Source organism: Argiope bruennichi, chromosome X2 (genome assembly GCF_947563725.1).
Source record: "Argiope bruennichi chromosome X2, qqArgBrue1.1, whole genome shotgun sequence".
NCBI lineage: Eukaryota > Metazoa > Arthropoda > Arachnida > Araneae > Araneidae > Argiope > Argiope bruennichi.
This window is the reverse complement of record NC_079163.1, coordinates 80,415,612-80,438,205: the sequence shown is the minus strand read 5'-3', so window position 1 is coordinate 80,438,205 and position 22,594 is coordinate 80,415,612. Positions and strand designations below refer to the sequence as shown.

Here is a 22,594-nt window from a genome sequence, read left to right as displayed (position 1 = left end):
TGTTAAATACGCCAAAACCGCAATAGAGTGTTAAAAACGAAACCCTAAAAGTTTGCGTCACAGATGTACCGCAGATTATTTCCAATATGATTAAAAAATGGTAATTCCTTAAAATTACGAGTTTTAAATTTTCTCATAAAATTATTCATCTTAACGGAGATACAATCAACAAAAAATGAAGTCCATTTATTTTTTGTTAATTTAGAACACTGTTGCGCCCTCTTTAGTAAACCGACTAAAATACTATATAATTCGAAATTTTTGGAGCGGTTTCCCCGTCATTTAAAATTTTTGTGCATAGACCGCAAGAAAGGATATTTCTTGAGTGCCATGGTAAGTTCAGACTTACTATTCTACTTAACTTTGCATGATAAAATACTTTTGTTGCGCGAAATATTTTCCACGCTTAAAAAAGGAGAGAAAAATTACTACCACAAGTTTCGATTTCATCTAAGTCCCCACTGTTCCTTCAAATTTATATTTTTGAAAAAAATTACATAGTTCGAAAATACTTGTAAAAATTTATGTATCAAATGAAAATATGTTTTCTTTTCAATATTAAGAAATAAATTAAGATAATTAATTTTATGATTTTTTTTCTGTTAAAAGCTATTTCAAAAAATGATAATTTTAATTAGTAGGAAATATATTTGTAAAATATAAAAACTGGAGATTTTGATCTCTTATTTAATCTTACTTTTTTGTTTAGTTTTATGAAAGTTTACCAAAAAATATTCATTTGTTCATTAACTGAAATTTTCTACTTGGAAGTGAAAATTTTAATATATTTTTAGATTCCGCTTTTTTCTTTTGAACTTAGTTGCATATTCTCCAAGTTTTGGAATTCATAGACCAACATTTAAAAATTGTTAACTATTTTGAAAATGCAATTTCTAATGATTTCTAATGTTTGTTCTTCCTCTCATGGAAGAATTAAATAATGTTTGAGCTTTATCAAGTGCTTTGTTTATTTTTAAATAAAAAATTCTATTCATTAATTTAGCTGGTTCCTTTTTATTTTTTATCAAGTGGGGAGAAAGAATTCAATACAAAATTAAAGCCATTGAATTGTTTTTTCCAAAAAATTAATTAACAAGAAATTTATTCATAGATTTAATAATAAATCAGATTAATCTGCAAATTTATTGCGATTTTATAACTTTGTATCAAACGTATTAAAAATTAATAAAGGATGTTAAAAGCACAAAAAAGTTATTAGCACACATTATTTTAAAACAGAATGAAATTCATTGTCTTGGATACCTCCAAAATATCAAATAATAGTGAGAAAATTTTATGATTCGTAATTTAAGAAAATTCGGTAAACCAAAAATTAATTCCAATTATTAATATTATTATCTAAATATTTCGATAATTTTGATCAAATTATTTTCTATTTCATAAGCTGTTCACTTATTTAATGCTAACTTAGCGATATAATTTTCAAACCTTCGAAATTTTCCTAGTACAATTTATAGAAAATGAAAATTATCTTTGAAAATTTTCTCTGCAATGTCAAATTTTAAATGATAAATAAGTTTTTTTTTTTTTTTTTTCAGTAGCAAAGAAAAATTAACCAATCATTGCAAAAATGCAGCATTCTTCGAATAATCATCCTCCTTCCCTTATTAACTGCTCGCAGAGATCAGCATTTTGAATGGTGCAAATGATTTTTTAAAATATTGATATAGGCACTCAGAATGATTTGACCTTTTTTTTTTTTTTTTTTTTTTTTTTTGTAACCATGGGTGGTTGAAATTTTTTCAAAATTTAATGTAACATCTTTTCACTTTCGCCTAAAATAAATCAGTTCAGTTTTCCTTAAAAAAAAAAAAGAATCAAACTAATTTTAACACAACATACGATATTCAGACATAACATTTCTCTGGTATGGCTTAATTTATGCTTATATCAATTCAGTTTGGTTTGAAAAGAATAAATATAAACTGTTAACAAAATAGATTGCTTTAAATAACAAATAAGTTATGTTCAAAATATATTCCTTCGATTGTAACGAAAAATCTATGGTTTAAAAAGTAATACACGTTTATCAAGATGAATACTAAGTTATCTTATATAGCATGATTACTGAATATTCAAATAATATTTCTTTTTATCTGAAATTTTGGTAGTTATTATGAAACTGCTTAGTTACGAAACGAATTACATTTTTTGGTTTTCCCTCTTTAAAGTGAACAGACTACTTAATTCATTTTTGTTTTGTCGTTGCTTATCAATGAAATATTAATTTTGTAACTTAAAAACGTAGAATTAAACTATATCGTCATGCGATATTTTGCTGTTAAGTGAAATAGAAGTTTTGATAGATCTTTTTCATATTAAATCGATAATGCGCATTCATCAAGCATTACTTTCAATGTAAAGCTTGGTATTTTGCAGATATGAAGTTTGGGTTAGGTATTTAATTCATACTCCATAACTTAATTTTGTATTTATGAGCGAACTTTAATAAGTTTTTTACTTTTGGAGCAAGCCTCCACAGAAGACGAAAATTTCTCTGCTTGTCTATTTTCTTTCATCAGTACTTTATTTATCAGCTTGAATGCAGGAAAAATATCTGACTGCATTTTCACAATTTTAGAGATTCCCTGAAAACGTGAAAATTAAAAGAAAAGAGTAAATAAATACATAAAACGCGCATAATTAAAACTCAATATTTTCCTAGTATTCCAAAATATCAACATATTATTTGTTTATCCTATTTTTGAAGATAATCCATAATTAAATTTAAAATTAATATTATATCGGGGAGATGGCCTCAGATGGAGCTCTTCGTTAGAAATATTAATTTTCCTTAACATTCCAGAGCGACAAAATAAGAAAATTTTAACTTATAATCTTGCTATAGCTACCCTCCCCCTCGGAAAATAGTAAAATTCCGTTATAAATTTTGTCTCTACTAATAAATCTTTTTATTAATAAAAATTGTCTTTTTTTTTATACACCCTTTTGTGTCTATGAAAATTTAATTATTCCTTTCTCTATGGATATTATTTCGTAAACTGGTTCATTTACTAACCATGCGGCTTTTTGTATAAAAGTGATTCTTAGATAATAAGGAAGTTACAAAGAACAACATGAAAATTTTATACGAACATTCTCTACATAACTAAAGTTTATTCTATATAACAAGTATAATGTAGCTAGAGAATTTTCTTTATTTCATCTACCAGTTTCTTAATTTTAAAATTTTATCAATAGAAAATATCTTATCTATAATAATTGGTCGATTTACTACATAATAACTCTATGGGGAGGACTTTAATCTGGATTGTGAGCATTTCATGTAGATAATATAATATATTAAAGCCTCTTTTGGGTAAAAATGATTCGTTTAAATGCAAAAGCCTAAAAGATCCAATCCTAAGTGAAGTAGAAAACTATATTATCAGACCACTATGGTTAACAGCACGAGTGCTGAGAACGATGCAAATTATTACAAGTTTTTCGTACATGTATTAATCATATATACTGTCATCAGTTGTGAAGTCGTTAAATACCCACAATATGATTATTGTGCTGCCTAAAAGCCGGGGATTTGCTTACTTACACGACAGCTTTTCATCATCGTTCCCGAGGTGACTCTCCGGCATAAAAGTGTATAATTACATAAACGCATCGTTTCATAAGTTTACTGCCACTGAATTTTATTTATGGCTTAAAATCACAGAATATATGGCATGTCTTCCAAAACTTGATTTAAAAAAAATTGTTTACGTATGTGCATAAACTAGGTTGTTATTGAAACTAAATCCTGATATTCCTTCTTGAGCCCATGATAATTACTTATAATATCCTGCTTCAAATGCATATATATATATATATATATATATTGCTTGCTTGTTTAAGATAATTATATTTATAAAAAATAAGAAAAAGAAAGACCTCCCCCCGAAACTTGATTAATGTGTCCTGAATTGAATTATTGATTAAAATTTATTTTACTTCTACTTGTGTTGCAACCTATTTTGAAAAGTTTTTCTCTACATATAAGCTTATATGTTCCTCTATTAGTCGGAAAACGAAGACCCGAATGCTTTTGAACCCGCTAGAATTCGAAATTCTCCACCTTCACTTACAAATATGTGAACATTAATTTACGAATTTTTCACCTTTCTCTTTTTCTGCCTTCCTCTCTCTCTCTCTCATAAGTTTTCAACAATTAAAACTAAATCTTATCTTTAATAACTATTACCAACATTGCTTATTATCCGGTTTAAATTACTCTTGTTATGTTATTGAAGAAGAAATTTTTAAAGAACGGAAATTATAGATTTCCTGCCCAGGCTTTCCCTACAAATGCTCCATCGGTTAATAGCTGAAAGACGTAATAAACGCTTTTTGATTCCTTGTTTTATTCTAAAAAATAAACAATTTTTTAAAGTTTATTTATTTTTTACTGCATGATTAAATTCTTTAATCGTAATTAATGGGAAGTATTTAAAGAAGAGCTGCTGCCAAATTGTGATTTAAAAAATTGGGTTGATATTGTTTCATGCTTTAATTACTTCATCGATAATCAGTCAACTCATCTTCCACAAAATGAGTGTTTATAAAACAGGAGATAAAGAAATATGAATACTTAACATCTTAATACAAAAAAGGAGTGCTTTTTAAGTTAACAATTTTAAAATTTCTAGAAAATTTTATTTTCTGTGCTTTTTTTCATTTTTTTTCATAAGTTATATAATTTTTTTATATATATGCTTTATAGATTTCCTTGTGTGAATTATATCTAACTGAACGAGAAATAGATAGCAGTTATCTAATGTGCTTATCAATGAAAAATATTATTCATAGAATTTTATGAACAATTTATAAAATAATTTTAAATATCACATATGGATATAAATTAATTATGTGATTTTTTTTTATTATTACAGGCTGACCTTAAACCTGCTGAAGTTGAAAGTAAGTAAATTTTATCTTTAAAATTATTTTTATTGAAATAGCTATTTTTATTTCAATTGTAAAGTTCGTCTCCTTACAATGCTTTAATTGCACATTAATATTAATCTTTACTAATGAAAATTTTAGATACGTAAAAAAAAATTACATTATTTGAAAAGCATGAGTTGTGAAAATTCTGAAATTATAGCATTTTCCAAAACATTGTATATAAATTCGATTCCTTAAAAAGTATTATAATATCATTTATCAATTTTAGACAAGAGGAACTTTCTGATATTGACTGTTAGGAATGGAGGAGTAAATTTCAAATCTGTTGGTGCTTGTGCCTTGGTTCTTTCATAAAACAGTTGCATTTTATGTAAACTGCATTCAAAAGAGAAATTTAGACCATCACAAATATATGAATATCATTTTTTAACAGCAGAAGATTCGAAAGAAATTTTTTTTTCTTCTGTGAAACCTTCTTAGTTATAGATTTAGCAAATGAATTTCTATAATAGCCCAGATATCCAAAAAACAACATTTTCTGCTTCTTTTTTTTCTTCAAAATAAAAGTTACATTAAAAAAAAAGAAAAAGAAATAGAATTTGCAGTCTCCTTTCGAATAATCGTTTTGAATCTGAAGTTACTTTCCCTTTAAAACATTCCTCTGGTATTCATTTGATGTTTATAAAAATTAAGGATTTGGAAATAACATTCCTCGTTTGATTTTCAGCGATTTGGTGCTGTTTTGAGATTTGTAATGTCATTTACAGTTTTAAAATTGTTTTTTTTTTTTTCTTTTTGTTTGGTTTTAATTTTCTGCAGTTTGAAATTTCCCGAATTTTCTATTAAGATTTAAATACAAAAATAATCTAAAAGAATTTGTACCTCAAATAAGCTGAAATCTAGAGCATTTCATTGCATTTCTTTGAAAAGATCTTTTTCACAAATTTTGAAGTGAAATGCTGCATGATTATTTGTGCTCATATCAGCAGATGTTCTTTTTACTTGACGAAAATGATACTTCCCCTGTAAATACAGAACATCACACTTTTTTCGTGTTCTTCTAATTACCTGGTAACGATCTATCCAAATTAAACTAGATGTGCAAAGTGGATTATTGGGATAAGGGGGAAAAAATACAAGAAATAAAATATCATTTTTGGCTTCACTCCTTATTTTCTAAATAAACGAGGAAAAACTGACTGTTACTTGTGACGAGTTCTTCACAGCTTATTTCTTTTTTAATTCAAAATTTAAACAAACATCAATTTTTTTTTTCTCGTGCTTTTACTTTGAGACAGTTGACTACATTCTTGGCAAATATGTTGATGTTTTCGGAAATTTTATTTTTTTTTTTTCTGGGTCCTTCATATTAGTGCGTGCCATTTTTAGAGCCTCATGAACCTCATCCAGATCTTGTCGTGCCTTCCTTATTAGGCGAGTGGTGATAACACCCCCGCTTCCACTACTTGGACCACGTAACCTCGGGAATTGCCTGTTTACTCTGGGGCAACGATGAATCTAAGAGGCATCCGCCTTTCTGTCCTCTCTCTCTCTCCCACTCATCCTCTCTTCATCTCACCATGGCATCCAATTTGATTCAGAAACGGTACCTCCTCCTTTACCTCCTTTCCCCACACCTTATCTCATCTGGGAGTTATCGTTTCTCTCCAAGAGGAGCAGCCATCCTTCCGTATCATCATCAAGGGGTTGGATAGAAAGTGTTGCAATATTTTCAGTGTTATTGTAGGACGAGGTATACTTAAAGATGGTTTTATACAAAGAGTTCTGATAATGCACCCACTTAGTAGTTACATTACCATTTCTAAAGTTAAGGAATTTCTAATATCTCAAATGCTTATTTTTTGTACAGGCAGCTTTTTAAAACGAGTGACTGTAAGGCAGCAAAACTCTGTTTCAATGGTCAACAAATTTAAAACTGTACTTCGTATTACATCCGATAAAGGATTATATTAAAATTATTGTACTATTTGGTACTTTATGTTGTGATAAGATCACGAGATTTTTCAAAAGCTGCAAATTAAAAACATGAAAATGCAGCTCTCTCTTAGTTTTAAAAGTAAACATGTAACTATTGAGTACATTGGAAATTTCATATACACAATTAATAAAGCTAACAGTTAGTAAACCCATTTCTTTCAACTTACTTCTTGTGTGATTTAGAACTTAGATTTTCATTTCTTCTTTCTCTCTTCATTCAATATGTCACTAGCATTGACTAGTAACTGGATATAAAGAACAATACATTCCGAATATTTATATTTAGATAAGAATATCAAAGACCATTCTAAAAGAACATTTTTAGAATTCTAAAAAGCTATCGATTGGATATATAAAAGAGGCAGCCGTGGTGTGAAAACTTTTAATCACAGAAAAGGAATTGGAACCAAGGAATGGATACACGTTGACTACTTCATATCGTTAATTAATATTGAAATAGACCAGATAGCCACCTTTTCAGATTCTGATTCAAATTCTAATATCAGCTATACGAAGCGACTAATCTGTTCTAAAATTTACTGGTTTATTTTTACGTATTCTTTAATGAGAAAACATTTCATGATAGAAATATTAAAGCAAACTATTCAAGAATGTTTTGCAAGAACATCAATTCCAGTCTCTTCCTTTTTCCAGTCTCTTCCTGTCCTTTTGATAGAAAACATTGAATCTTGTATTTTTATTCACGGAATTATAATACATTAACGTGTATTTGTATATTTTATTATCTTTTAATTTTGAGGAGAAACCCTGTTTTATTTATGTTATACCAATAAATGAGATTCGCACGTCTTTGATTCTTTGAATACCTTATTTAATGTTAATATTGGACGAATATTCAGTGTATAAATTTTAATAAATATGTGGCGTTCTTGACAACTTCTTATGTCCAGTTAACATTTAAATTTAATTAATTTAAAATTAAGAAAAATAATGTATTGAAATCAATATATTTTAAACATATTTTGTGATAATGTATACCTTATCATTATGTAAATGTAAAAATTTACTTAATTCTTAAATCTTGGTAATAAATACAAGATTTTGCTATTCTTGTGATAAATAATTAATGAAATAAAGTTTTGTATTTTAATGTTTCTATTGTAATGAAAAAATAATTTTCTGTATTTACAATAAACTGTCACATCCTTACTAGTGAAAGTGCATAATAAAAGAAAATGGATAATCAAATTTCATGACGATTGTCAGATAACCATTTAAAAAATTTGCTCAATTCCAAGTTACAAATAGCTGTCTTTTATTAAAATATTTTTTTACTTTAATAATTACGAAGTCAGTAATAATTATATGCAAAGCAGTTTTGAACTTTGCATTGTTGAACTATTTGAGAAAGGTATTTAGGAATGAAATGTTGCAAAATGAGAAGTTTTATAATTAAAAAATATTGCAACTTGTGTAAAACACTAAAACTCAGGTTAGGATTTGATTTTTCTTAAAAATATTAGTATATCTTCTACTTCAAAGCAACGGAAAATACTAGTTTACTATTACAAAATTTGAAATTACTTTTCATTGAACAGGCAAGATCAAGTTTTTACAGGAATAGCGTTTGCAATATTTGAAAATATATAAAATTATTTCGGGCAAAATTCCCCTTCTCGAAGCCATAATTTTACAATAAAGTTTATCTTGTGAAATATATGCATACTTTAGGGAATATTCTATAATTCAAAGCTTTATAAGGAAAAAATTATCACTGATTAAAATTGATAATGGTAAGTCCAATAAATGATGCTTGAATAATTTGTTTCCTCTCTAGATTGAAATATGTCTGATTAACCCTATATTAATTTTAAAAAAATCAGAGATGAAGCGATTTTTACTCAATAAAATCGGCCACTTGTTGGCTCGTAAATTATAGCGATTTTGATATTTGCTACAAGAAAAATAAATCATGTATAAAATTTTATATGATGGAATAACTTTGTTGGATTTACCTATAATTAAGTTAAATAAACAAAGTCACTTTAAAAATCGATACATAATGCCAAATTCTTCAAAAAAAAATATTTATGAAATTTTAGTGAGGAAGAGAATTGTGAAATTCTGATAACAGAATTGAAATATAATGAATTTTAACTCAATGAATGTGCATTTCTCTCTTATTTTTAGCTAACACTTTTTAATTTTAACAAATATCTTATAAAAGGAAAGATAAATCTCACAATTTTATATTGATTTTCAAGAGAAAAAATGAAAACTAGGTCATGATGCCGAATTCTTCAACATATATATATATATATATATATATTTATAAAATTTCTGTGAGGAAAAGTCTTCGAATAGTAAAGAGAATTGTGAAATTCTGATAACAGAATTGAAAGGTAATGATTTTAACTCAACGGATGAGCATTTCTCTCTACTTTTTAGATAACATTTCTTAATTTTAAGAATTATCTCATAAAAGGAAAGCGAGATCTCATAATTTTATATTGATTTCAAAGGAAAAAAAAAATGAAAACTAGGTCATTTCTCTTACGGTGTATCACCTACTTGTATTTTTCTTGGAAGCTTCCTGCACTTAAAATTTTTACGGAGGGATGACTAAGAAAGCACTAAACATTCATCTTGTCAGAAAGAAACGGAAATGACGTTCATTAGCTTTATTACGCAGGAGTAGTACCTTTCAACCATCATTTTGGAAAGAAAGGGAGAAAGCGATGCTTATTTAAAAGAGTATTTTCTCTCAGAATTTTCTAAAATAGCATACAATGTAAAAGAATAGTTAAGTGAACAATGAATAAAAGTGTCAAATTATTAGGAAAACGAAACAAAAACGAATCATCATTTGGAACTGCCAAGTAAGGTAAACTTATCTGTTTGTCGTTATGAGAGAGTGGAGATATTTATTCATTATTTACTTATTAAAAAAGCTAATACAAAGAATGGATACTAGAATTTGCCACCATCCTGGATTTTTGCAAAAGAACGAATTCTTGAAAACTTCTTGAAATCTATGACTATTCCATAGATGCTCGAAAATCGACGAAGATAATAAGAAAATAATTTGGATTTTCGGAAAATAATTTTATGCTAAATGCTTTCTGGTTTTCTTATCAAATTGGCATTTGCATTAAAAAAAACAGATTATAATATTTTGTACTCAAAGCATGGGAACTGTCGCTCCTTTAGTAACCAAATCCTAATTACCTTCATAACTGAAAATCGGTTTATATAATCTTGAACTTCAATATTCATTTATGCTATGCTGAGTGGATTTTCTGGTATTTTAAGAGTTTTCATGAATTTCTTTAAAATATAACAGTCGACTTCATTTACTGGGTCGACATCGCAGTTTGAAGTTGTACTATTACGTGCTGGGACGATAATGTATTTTGGAGCACAAATAGAGAACAAGTTAGTTATTTAAGGAAATATTCCATCATTAGCACTTTCACAATGATAAAACTTTCAGCATACTAGAAAGATATTTCAATAGTATTCACATAAGAAATTTTGATTTCATTTAGTCTGGGTGTCGTAGTGATATCCCGTTTTGAAACGGTGCGATACCTGATAATAACACTTAATCTATACAACATTATACAAAGTAGCTAAAGCAACTATTTAAAAAATTAATTTTAAAAATCTTATTGAATTCTTATTTTGTCTATTTTTTTTCTTGTTTAAAATTACAGAGGCCCGAGAACATTTCGAAATCTATGATTTCGAAGGAGAAGGTAAGATCGATGCAAGGGATCTCGGAGATCTTCTAAGATCTTTGGACTGTAAGCCTACCCTTGCAACTGTAGAAAAGAATGGAGGAACCAAAAAGAAAGGTCAGCGAAGAATATTTTACCTACCTATTGTATTTCTAGAATATTTATTTAATAATGTCGTTTTAAATCAGACTTCTTTATAAATTTTCGTATCATAAATGTAATATTTACAACAAACTTAGGAAAATTACTTCAGTATTTTAACAGAATAATTAATTCAGAATCTATAAATTTGTAAACAATATTTTCAATAAAGCTAAACTTATAAAGCGATTAATTTTCAGGTGAAAAAAAGTTCACCTTTGAAGAATTTTTACCAATCTACAGTCAAATTAGGAAAGAAAAAGAAGTCGGCACATTAGAAGACTTTATGGAAGGTTTGAAGGTATATGATAAAGCTGAAAATGGAACTATGCTGGCAGCAGAATTAGCCCACGTTTTACTTTCCCTAGGTAAGTTTCTCAAGCATGTTCATTTCAACTTGCATGTTGAAGAGAAATTTCATAGAATAACAAATAGCAATCGATAGTTATTTCGATTGAGAATGTAGTATATCTGAGCAGAATATTAAATTTTAGTCTTCAAGCATAATAAACAGTAGCATGCCAGTAAGAAGTAATAATAATAAAAAAATAATCTTAAACAGAAGCAAATTTAAAATCGCCTAATTATTGGAAGTTTTGATTATTAGAGACAAAAAATATTTGGCTTAAGATGCGACTGAGTATATCTATAATGCGGTAATTTTCCCCCATAACTTTTTTAAAGTTTATTTGCTGTCTGATTAATTTCGATAGTCGAACTTTCTTTTAAAAGAATGCAAACTTCGTGTTTTCTTAGTAGATTTATTGCATTTGCAGGAAAGTTCTGATTAAATCTTTAGTGATCATGCTTTGTAAACAGTCATTCGATAGGGCATGATCAATTGATAAGGCTGATTCGACATGCAAAAATCCCATTTCCAGATTATCCCCTTCGGTTTCCTTTGTGATTGGTCCAGAGATAGGAAGGTCCCTTCCGGCTACTGCAAATATCTATTCAGATAGCAGTTTCAAAGAACTATTTGTTTACATATAAAAATCCACTGCAGTCGATAGGAAGAGTTAATCGAATTCTCAGAATAATGTAAGATTAATATAAACCTTATTTTTTAAAAAAGTAATACAATTATTCTACATAAACATGTTTCCAGATTAATTATGTAGAGATGTTTAAGGAGAAAACCTCATACCTTGGATAGAAGGTCATTTGTAATACTACTTTTATATGGGTATCCAAAAGGTCTGCTGTTGCAAAAATTGCTGTTTAGATACAGTAATGTTTCGGTTTGCGCCAATAGTTCGGCATCGTTATATCCTGTTCGTTTATCTTTTCTCTGAGAATATTACCTTACTTATATTTCGGATAATATGGAACAATTTTGTGGAATCATTTTTCTGAGTGATATTTTTCAATCTTTTCTATTCATGATGAACAAAACCATTTCCTACATATGCTTGCATTTGAATTCATTTAGTTAATGATGTGCGTTTTACTTCAGCTACTGTTATCAATTGAGGAAATTGTTGAAGTAATTTCCTGCTAGCTGATACTTTGAGTATTCGGATATTACTTTGTCGTCTAACATCCACATTAAAAAATAAAAAAAATAAAAAAATTAGCGTCGTATGTGTACAATGAGAATGGAAATAAATGTCCATATGCCAACAAATACCCAATAGTGAAATAGTGAATTACAATATAATTTCTTTAATGATTTTTTTCAGATTTTTAATACCTTATTTTTAATTCATTAGTATCTGAGAATTTCTGTAATTGTATATGCTATACAGCTATGAAACATACAACGTGGTTCGTTGAGCAGAATTTTGCATAAACATGTGTGAATCGTTAAATAAATTTTTCAAAAACACGCATAATCATTATATGAATGCCCAGAATAAACCATAAAAATCCTTGAAAATCTAGAATCATTGTAATTTTTAGCGCATATCTAAAATAATTCTTTATTATTATTTTAATTTTATCATGGCAATTTTATTTTTCTTGTAGGTGAACGTTTAAATGATGCTGAATGTGAGGACATCTTGAGATCATGCGGTGGAACAGAAGATGATGATGGATTCATTAAATATGAACGTAAGTACTCATGGTGCATTTATAACGTTGAAAAATTCCTCTATTTCTAAGTTCTGCTGCTTTATATGATAATAGATATGAGTTACAAGCATATATTGAGATTTGGTTTTATATACATATAGTTTCATTTATATTATTAACAGCAACATATTACTAAATTTACTCGTGTCCAATATTTTTGAACTTTTAAATGCATTTGAAAATTTTCTCAAAATCATTGCTGTAAGTAACACAGAGAGAATGAAATATACAGAAAAATCCCCTCTTCAATAAAATATTCATCCACCGTTATAATTCTCCGTTTATTCCCAAATGTAATCTTAACGTTCTTCTTATTTCATGATCAAATATATTTTATTAAATAAATGCCTTCTGTTACTTCATTATCTTAATTGTTAAGTTCCTGATAAAGATAATATACATTTGTTTAAAATACTTCCATTACTTATCAACAAAATTCTTCCTTCATCATTTTGTATGCCAAATATAATTTTCAAGGTACACATTTTACTCGATTTTTTTATTAATCAATGCCTGACCAAATTGGCAATCTCATTCATATTCAAATCGTCGGTCATTCAAAGGTCATATGATTGGTATCGAAATTTCATTTAAATTATTTAACAATAATCGAATGGCTCATTTTATTTATATAATGGCTCATCCTATCTAAATCTTAAATGCTAATAATAGCTACATTTTTATGGTTCTGTTTTTCATCTAAATTATTGAACTTTTTTGCGCTGCCTTCAACATAGATTTTATTTAAAGATGTAAATAGAATGAGGAAATATGTAATAGGCAATGCATAGTTAAAAATCAATTACAAAAAAGTAACTTATTTATAAACTAGTTTATAAAAAATTATTGAAATTACTTTACTAGAAAGAAAAGCTAAACCGAAGCAAGCCTGAAACATCTCTTTCAGTGGTGTAGATAAGGTGCCTTTATTTAGAAAAGTAGAGGAAATATCATTTTCATCACTGTAAAATTATTATAGGCGCAAAAATTGTTATATGCTAGTAATCGCTTTATCTCACCTAGCCAAAATTACTGAGCTTATTACATCAATGAGTTGCATTAACTGCAGGGAAGATGAAAGATCCTTAAAAATCTCTCAAGATATATTTTTGATTTACAAAATATATGACTCATAGAAACACCTTCTATATAGTGAATAACGCGATAAAATTAATCCTTTCACATTCAATATATGGTGTAGTATTTGTGATGTGACTGAAAAAACAAATTTCTTATATAGTATCTACATTCAAGTCGTTTCAACAGTATCTTTATTATAAGAGTTTTTTAAATGTAGAGTAAGTAGCTAATAACTCGATATCATATCATTTACGTTAACAAACTGAGAGCCTTTTATTTCTTTGTCTGAAGCAGTTATATAGCTTTCAAGGAGAGGGGGAGTAATGTCGTCAACACGGGAATGCTCAGTTAATTTCCTAAGTCCACGTAGAATATTATATCGAATTACCTTTCATTGCTTTTTGATATTCGTATTTTAAATCAGTGTAATTCAAAAATAAAGGCCAAAATAGATAAAATTCTATGAAAATTTCTTTCTGATGACGATAGGAAGAATTATTTTCCAAAGTTTCTCGGACGTTTTACGAAACATGTTCGGTGATCGAAAGACGCGACCTTTCGGTGTTTAATATTTTTGGAAGGCATCCAAACTTTTAATCTTTGAGGGGTTTTGGATAAAGGCTGCCCCTACTAAAAATATCTGAGCGGAAGGAACATTTCTTCACAAACCATCTCTGCATTTTAAGTATGCAACATTTTACTTGCTTCAGACGCTATTTTAATCGAAGCGGGGGAGTTGAAGATGAATCAGCAGAAAACACTTCCCGATTCCGGAGACTGCCGTTGACAGAAAACAGGCGAGAAAAATTTATTAACTTTTTTAACTTTTACCCCATTTTTGAGTGGCTCGGTTATTTATGCATTGGAAGATGTACAAAGTAGGCATGTGTAAGGGGAAGGAATCATGATCTCTCTTCGAAGGAGGGATGGGAGAACAATTTTTTAAAAGGCGATGAGTTATATTTCCTCTTGGTTTTCGGACATTTCGAAATGGATTGTGCATAGCAAGTGATACTTATTTTCGCAGACGTTCTTTTCTTAAAAAAGATTTGTGAAAGAGAAAAGTATTGAAGTGATTCATAGAGTAAAAGAGCATGATATTTTCGGTTAGACGAAAGTTAATGCTCATTGCGATTCATATCTTTCTTTGGAATGGGTTATTAAAAAGGATCTTATTCAAAAACATTTTCATATCTTGTTTTGTAATTGCTAGAATGGAGAAAAACGACCTTTAATTTAATTTACAAATTTGTCAAACATAGTCAAATTACAAAATGATTTCATTTAAATAATAATTTAAAACTAATTTTACATGGCAAGTATCGTAATCATTGGTCCAGTTTTAGAATTTTTCATGAATCACCAGCAAATTTTTTTCCGGAAAGAGAAGAAAGCAGTAGACAGCGATAATTGCCAAATAAACAGTTCTGAAAAATGAAAAATGCTTGGCATTAGCTTTCTCATTCAGATTTATTATTATTATTTTGCTAGTTGTATACTTTCAGTCACAAAAGTTCAACATTTGGAATCATACTGAGGATTATTTCTCATTGATTAATCAACAGTTCTGCAGAGTGAAAAGTGCGTAAAGTAATACATTCTGATCATTTTTTTATCGTTTCGTTAATTATATAGAGAGATGAATTATCAAATAAGCAAACTAGACAACTGCCTAGTGGCCCAACAAAGTTTTGATTCCCCCAAGACCTTGAGTTTTTTGCAGCGTTTCGAAGATATTTAATTTTGTGCTTTTTAATTTGCTTTACAAAGGCCATATATTCGAACTTATGTCAATTAAAATCAAATATCAATTAAATTTTAAAACATTATTCTATTGATTTTCTTGACTCTAGGTTAGTTTTAATCCCCTCCCCCCCTTTTTTAGGAAGGAAATAAATTTTGTAGTATTTGGTATATAGGAAAAATATAGTATTTGGATCGTTTAAAAAAGACTCTGGAATTTTCTTACCATTTTGTTCAAAATTTCTTTATATAATAATATATATATTCTCACTATATATTATTATATTCTTTATATACTTATATATTACACGAAAGATGTTAAAAAACAATCTTTATGAAAGTGACTCGCAATCAAAGATTATATTATTAAACACAAGTATATACATAAACACTGTAAAAAGAATAATTGTTTCTCAGGGGATGATAAAATAAATATTAAATTAAAAATCAATAAAAAATATTTGATTTTGAAAATTATGGAGGGAAAAGAGGACCCCGAAACGTGCATTGCTTTGAGGTCTACAGAATTTAATTCGGCTATGTGTATATATATTCAATTGCAAATTTTTTTTAATACACAGAGATAATTACTTTAATAGCGTTAAACTATGTTTTTTTAATGGTATCAGTAGGGAGCAGCAAATAGAGAGATTTATTATTAAAGTAAAATAAACTTGTAATTGCATATTTTTCATAAACTTAATATATTAGGCGATATATTAAGTTTCAAAACTTGTCTGTTTTTATGTTACCCAAGAATAATTAATTATGAAAGAAAAATGAGCCCATAGTTACAGAATTTGTTTTGATGGATTTATTGAGGATTTATCAGTCGGTATAATTTCAAAATTTTGATGTTAATTTGTTTATTAAATTGAATAGTGCCTGTGAAGAAAAGTTTTTTTTTTTCTACAAATAATCAATATTCAATATTTTTTTTCTAATTTCAATATTTTTAAAAATATTTATAAAATATTAAATTTTAGTGAACTTAAAATTTTGAGTGAATTATACGTTATATTAAAATGTATTGCCTTTATAAGAAAAGGACTACTTGAAGGGAGCAAATTGTTTTGCAATTGATATTCAATATATGAAGCATTAAAAATTCATTCGCTTAGGTTAATCTGTTTATAATAAAGAAAGCTATTTAAGCATTTTTACCAAACGCTTTCACTACATAAATATAAATAAATGAAGGAAAGAACTTAAGAAAAATAGTTTACATCAAAATTACGCTTATGTTGTTGGATGTCCTTAAGTTTTTCAATAATACCTTTTACCTGATGTTAAATTATGAAAAAACATTATTTTATATTGTCTTAAGTTAAAGAATTCATTTTCAACAACAACAAAAAAAAGTTTCTATTATAGTAAGAAAAAAATAATTATTTAAATCCAGTGGCTCATTTACTCTTCAAAAATAGAAAATGTTATTTTAAATTATTTAAGTAAACGTTTTTTAATAAATATGTAATAAGTTTCAAAAGATATTCCCTTACACTTAAATGAATATATTTTTCATCAAATTCATCTCCAGTAAAAAAAAAAAAAATGTATGTGTTTTTATATTAAAAAATATGAATAAATATTTATGAGTATTATTTAGTTCCTAAATGGGTTTAATTTAAAATGAAATTAATTTGTTCTAAAACAAATATACGACAATTTTGAAGTTTTATGGAACATGTTTTTGTTTTATATCATATTTCAGGAAATTGAAAGAGCCAATAGAAAATTCTTAGAGTTAATATATAAGAATCTTCAAAAAAAAAAAAAAAAAAAAAGTTTTGAAAGTATTTGAAATTTTTGTATCTTTAGAAAGTATTTACTTTTCAGTCTATTGTAACATAAATCATATAAACTATTTATGCAATCGCTGCCATATTTTTGCAGTTTTTAAGATCTTCGCACAGCTGCAATAACAAAGCAGCTTGCTTCGGAACTCAAGCGTCATCTGAAACTAATTTACCCTCCCTTGCCGACAACCGGATATTTAGAAAGAAGGTGATAAGCCAGGGAAACAGTGTGATGCTATGTAAACACAGAAAAGAAGACAACCCATGCATACGGAAAAATAAATAACATTTTTTAAAGAAGATTTTATGAAAAAGTACAATGCACACGGCTGATGCGACGCATTGGAAATTTAAATCTGTCCCGGAGGGCATGAAATATAAAAAAATAATAGAAAGGATTGATATAAAAATGGTCTCCGGCGGCATTTTGTCTTTTTTCGCTTCCAATTGGATAGTTGCAAACCTTTTCCTTATAAGAAAAAATTGTGCATTCTTCAAGCAAATATTTCGTTTAACCTTCTTCGCTTCATTGGCTCTTCCAAGGAGAAATAGTTGCTTGCATATTAAGTAATGTCAAATTATGTGTAAAATAAACATTTTAAGTTCAAAAGTTTAGCAGTCATCTGTCGTCTTTTAAGATCATAGCAATGTTTGAGCTGTTAGTCAAAGAGATTGAGAAGTGATTTGTAGCTGTGAGATAGCGAAAATAATAAGTCTGGTGAATGCAATGAGCCTATAATAATTATTATAACCGAAACACTTAATTCTTCTGAAATAATTTAATAGCACTAAATTTATTTAGCTAAAGTAATGTTTAATAGAGTTGAGGAATATAAAATCTATTCTCAATAACATTTTTTATTAAAAAAAAAAAAAAAAAACCTCGTTGTTTAGCTCGCATAACTTGCATAGTTTAAAATAGTCGTGTTTAAATACATTTAAATTGTAAAATGATTGTGAAAAAAAAATTCTGTTAAAATAAGAATCGAAGCATTCTCTTTGTCTATATTAGAGGCAGAAAATTAAGCAAATAATAATTTTCCAGAAATATTGAGAAGAACTACAAATTCTATCTGAAAAAAAACAAAAGCCAGAGGAGAGGGCAAATTTAAAAATTATGTGAAAATTGCCGTTAACTTTGTATTGAATCAAATTAGCGATAACTTATTGAATAAAAAAAGCTATGATTTCAGATTAATAGATTAAATAAAATTTACGGGGGAGGCGATACATATTCGAGAATACATTAATGTGAATATAACAAGATAATTTCAAGCGATATAATCTCCTGGGAAAATAAACTGTTAACTATAGTCGTAATTACGACGGTAAAGTTTAGCCCGTCTTTAGAAAAGAAAAATGCTTTTTGTTGTGGTACGCCCTCGCTTGAACTATTAATCTTAAATTTGAAATTATATTTCAGATAAAGAATCTATTTAAAATTTATAATGTTGATTCGTTAATTCTCGGAAAACATTTTTATGACATGTGTTATATGATTTTCTTCAACTAGAAAACAAAACTTTTAATAAAATGAAATATTTGGCAATTAATTATTCGCACTTACCATATTTAGATAAGATAAGCATCTCTAATGGTTTTACAGTATCCAGTTTTGAGCAAGTTCGTTCTTCCAACGATTGTTTATCAATCTTATCCTGTCTCCCAAGAAAGAAGACATAAAAAAGTCATTAACATTTTTTCATCGATAACATATTATTAATACGTTATCTTTAGAAATAAACAGCAGCTTTGTTTAGATTAAATATAATAAGATTAAATATCGAAGTGATTAGATGACTTCTTTAATTAGATAAAAAATTCAAATACTTGCTCATAAAATGAGTTTGTATTTAAATCTTTTATCTAATTAAAGCAGTAATCTAATCACCGTAAAATTCATTAGCTGATCGATAGAAGAATTCCATTTTTTCATTCAGCTCAGGAGGATCATTTATATTAATTAATGTGTTTCATTACTCGAAAATGCAAATGTCCACAGCGATGAGTAAGAAATTATTATTAGTTTTTTTTTTTTTTCAGCAATTCAATACTTTACTCAAATTGTAATAAAAAAAAAGGAATATTCAGTTAATTTACAAACCAATAAATTTAGTTTTTATAGCTGCTTCTGAGATAATAGATAATAAAATGCTATGGTATTCTTCCATATTATTATTTAGTAGTTTATATGGGGGAGGGATTTAAATAATTTTGACACTTTTGACAACTTCATGAAATTACGAGAAATAGATTTCAGGCTTTTATTTTACATCTCAAATACTTTATCTTTGTTTTTACACATGATGTCATAGATTTTTAAATTGGTTGAAACAAATTTCAACATTGGAAGGATATTTTCAAAGCCAATTTTTCTAGCTGCTTATAGAAAATATTATTATGATAATAAAGAAATTAAATAAAGTACATTAAATATTATGAATTAAAAAAAACCATTTGTTCAAAGAATGTTAAATTATTTAATATTTTTTGAAGGTTTGCATGTCAATTTTAAATTAATTAATTGAATTGCATTTTTTAAAAATAACAACAGATAATTGGTTTTTTAAACAATTTTTAGCTATCGCCTTCATTCTATACAAAAATTGCAAGACATTAACTATATTAACTGCAGTACAGTAACTAATTTTTATCATTTTTACAAATGACTTTATACATTTCATTTATACAAAATATTTTTAACGAATAATTTTATATATGAATGAAAACTATTGTAGAAACAAATTTCAAAGATATACTAAGAAGCAGTTACTTCGTAAAATAAATGATGAAAGTAAAGTTAAATTATATTACAACTTAAAAGACAGCAATCTACAGTTTAACTTACAATGGAACATTCTTTTAGTCTGTATGCATTAATGCAAATTGCAATTTTATAAAATGTCAAAAATCTTGTATTGCTTATAATAGGTTGAAAACTTCTTTTCAATTCCTAATCCTTTAATGTTTAACTTTTTCCGCTCAGGATCCCAATTAAATTAGAATTTTATCGTGACTTTTAAAATTTGAAAATAAATAAGATTGAGTCCAATTTATAATAGTAACACTAAAAATTTTGTTGATATCTTTTACGTCATATTGGATGTAAGAGAAATGTAAAAGAATAGTAATACTGTACTACTTTAGGGAAATAAAAGAATAAAAAATTGTTTCATTTTATTTCCGTAAAACCGATTTATATCTCTACACTTTTAACGGACTTTCTCTATTAATATTTTCAATCAAATTGTTTTTTGTGTGTTTCTTTCTTTTAATTGCAGAAGATCGTTAGTTCTTGAAATCATTCTATATGATAAATCCTTAACTATTTCTATTTCGGAAATTTTTTGATACTTGAAAAAGTTAATGCATCTTTAAAGTTATAAGTTTACCTGAGCGAATTAAATTTTGCTGACCAGAAAATTAATATAACTGTCCTTAAAACTACATTGCGTAATTTTTCAATATACACAAAATTTCCTATACAGAGGTGGCCAGACATTTTTAAAAAAAAATATGTTACATTATACTGTTTTACATTTTATATCAAAGCTTAGTATAGAATGCAAATTATATTAATAAACACTTCTTTTTTCTTGCAGCTTTTGCAAAGACTGTTATGGCAGGACCTTTCCCTGAAGAAGTAAAGTAATGGATTATATTTATTTGGTAATCAAATGCATCACTTTTACAACCAGGAATCAACACAAGTCATAAATTTCTAAAATATCTGCGATTATATCAAACTGCTAATTTAGAATTTTTTTTTTCAATTCATATGTCAATATTGAAATGAAAAATATTGAACTTTTTGTGCTCACAAACTGTACTTACTTTTGTAATCATCTAATGGCCTGTACTTAATATATACTCAATAAAAATATATTCAATCGTATGCTTTCTGTATATCATCTATATAAAATCAGTTTTGGCATATAAAAAGTTTAGATGCCTAAAAAAAATTAAGGGGAGAATCGATTTTTTAATTATGTGCTTATTAATTTCTGTTATTTTGATTAAAACTTCTACATTAATCCTCCTGGTTACCAAATTTCCCAAATATTTGTAGTTTCTTAATTAGTAAACAGATTAAAAACCTTTTTTAATAATTAAGTATTAATTATATTCCATAATATATTTTCAGTAAAATTGAAATTTTGAACTAGTGTATAATTGCTAGTTGCTATTAGTGATCAGTGAATTTAAATCACTGGTCGCTAATAACAAACCATCTTAAACTGAAGGAACGTTAATCTTACATATATCACAAATATTAATAAATTGCTGGTATAAGTATTGGTTTCAATATCGAATAATCGCAGGTTTAAGTATGGTGAACATATTTTCTGAATTTTAACCTAAGATGTACATATTGAGGGAGTAGAGTGTAAAGTCATGACAAACAGTCAAAGTTCAGTATTATTCCGACTAATCTAAGATGTCAGGTAACTTTACCACTGACATAAAGCATATCATGTGATAATCATGACTGAATTTAACAATATTTAAAGAAATCTTTATAAATAAAAATTGTAATGCCTTTATTCACTGAAATAGTGGAGCCATATTTTGTGAATAATAAGCATTACGTAAGAAAATTTTTCAGATGTTAATTTTTTTAAGTAAACATTTTTATTGTTTAGCAGTGAACTCTTTATAGACAAATAAAAAAAGAAGCAGTCAGTGATATTTGCTTTAAATCTGAAATATATTTTCCAAGACAGGACAAAAAGTCAAAGTCCAGAAAACTGGTCACTTTAGTTATCTTCCGAAAATTCGCTATATATCTGTCCTCGGTGCAGATCAAATCTATCAGCATAGATTGATATGAGAGAATGGAGAACCCGGCCCACTAATCGTCGTTGTAATTAGACCATAGCTCATAATTAACAGATCGGTCCCAAATTGCTTTGGTCTTAGTTTCAAAATGGGACGTTAAACTAACAAAACTATCAGTTTCTTCAGAAACAATAATGAATATATTATTAATTACCTTGATGTAAAACTTTTCATTGATATTATTTGTAAAAAAATTATACATCATTATGCTTTAAAGTACCAGCATTCTTCATTCGCAGATTTAATATTTCTCTGCATACATATATGTCTGAAATTGCAAGACGTTTTTTTAGAATA

At 27.4% G+C, this 22,594-nt stretch overlaps 1 protein-coding gene across 1 annotated transcript; it reads left to right on the top strand.

Moving 5' to 3' along the window:
- Positions 1 to 93: 93 nt before the first annotated feature.
- LOC129960947 (myosin light chain 1-like) lies at positions 94 to 21,353 on the top strand. The gene is made up of 6 exons (XM_056074709.1): positions 94 to 333; positions 4,905 to 4,932; positions 10,596 to 10,736; positions 10,961 to 11,128; positions 12,729 to 12,815; positions 21,061 to 21,353. The coding sequence occupies exons 1-6, from the start codon at positions 331 to 333 to the stop codon at positions 21,108 to 21,110; spliced, it is 477 nt and encodes a 158-aa protein (XP_055930684.1). The 5' UTR covers positions 94 to 330; the 3' UTR covers positions 21,111 to 21,353.
- The last annotated feature ends 1,241 nt before the right edge of the window (positions 21,354 to 22,594 follow it).

Bases quoted from the DNA above. Each gene is read 5' to 3' on its own strand.
- LOC129960947 (XM_056074709.1), top strand. The intron at 11,129-12,728 runs GTAAGTTTCTCA...TTTTTCTTGTAG, and splicing joins CCACGTTTTACTTTCCCTAG to GTGAACGTTTAAATGATGCT. The intron at 12,816-21,060 runs GTAAGTACTCAT...TTTTTCTTGCAG, and splicing joins TGGATTCATTAAATATGAAC to CTTTTGCAAAGACTGTTATG.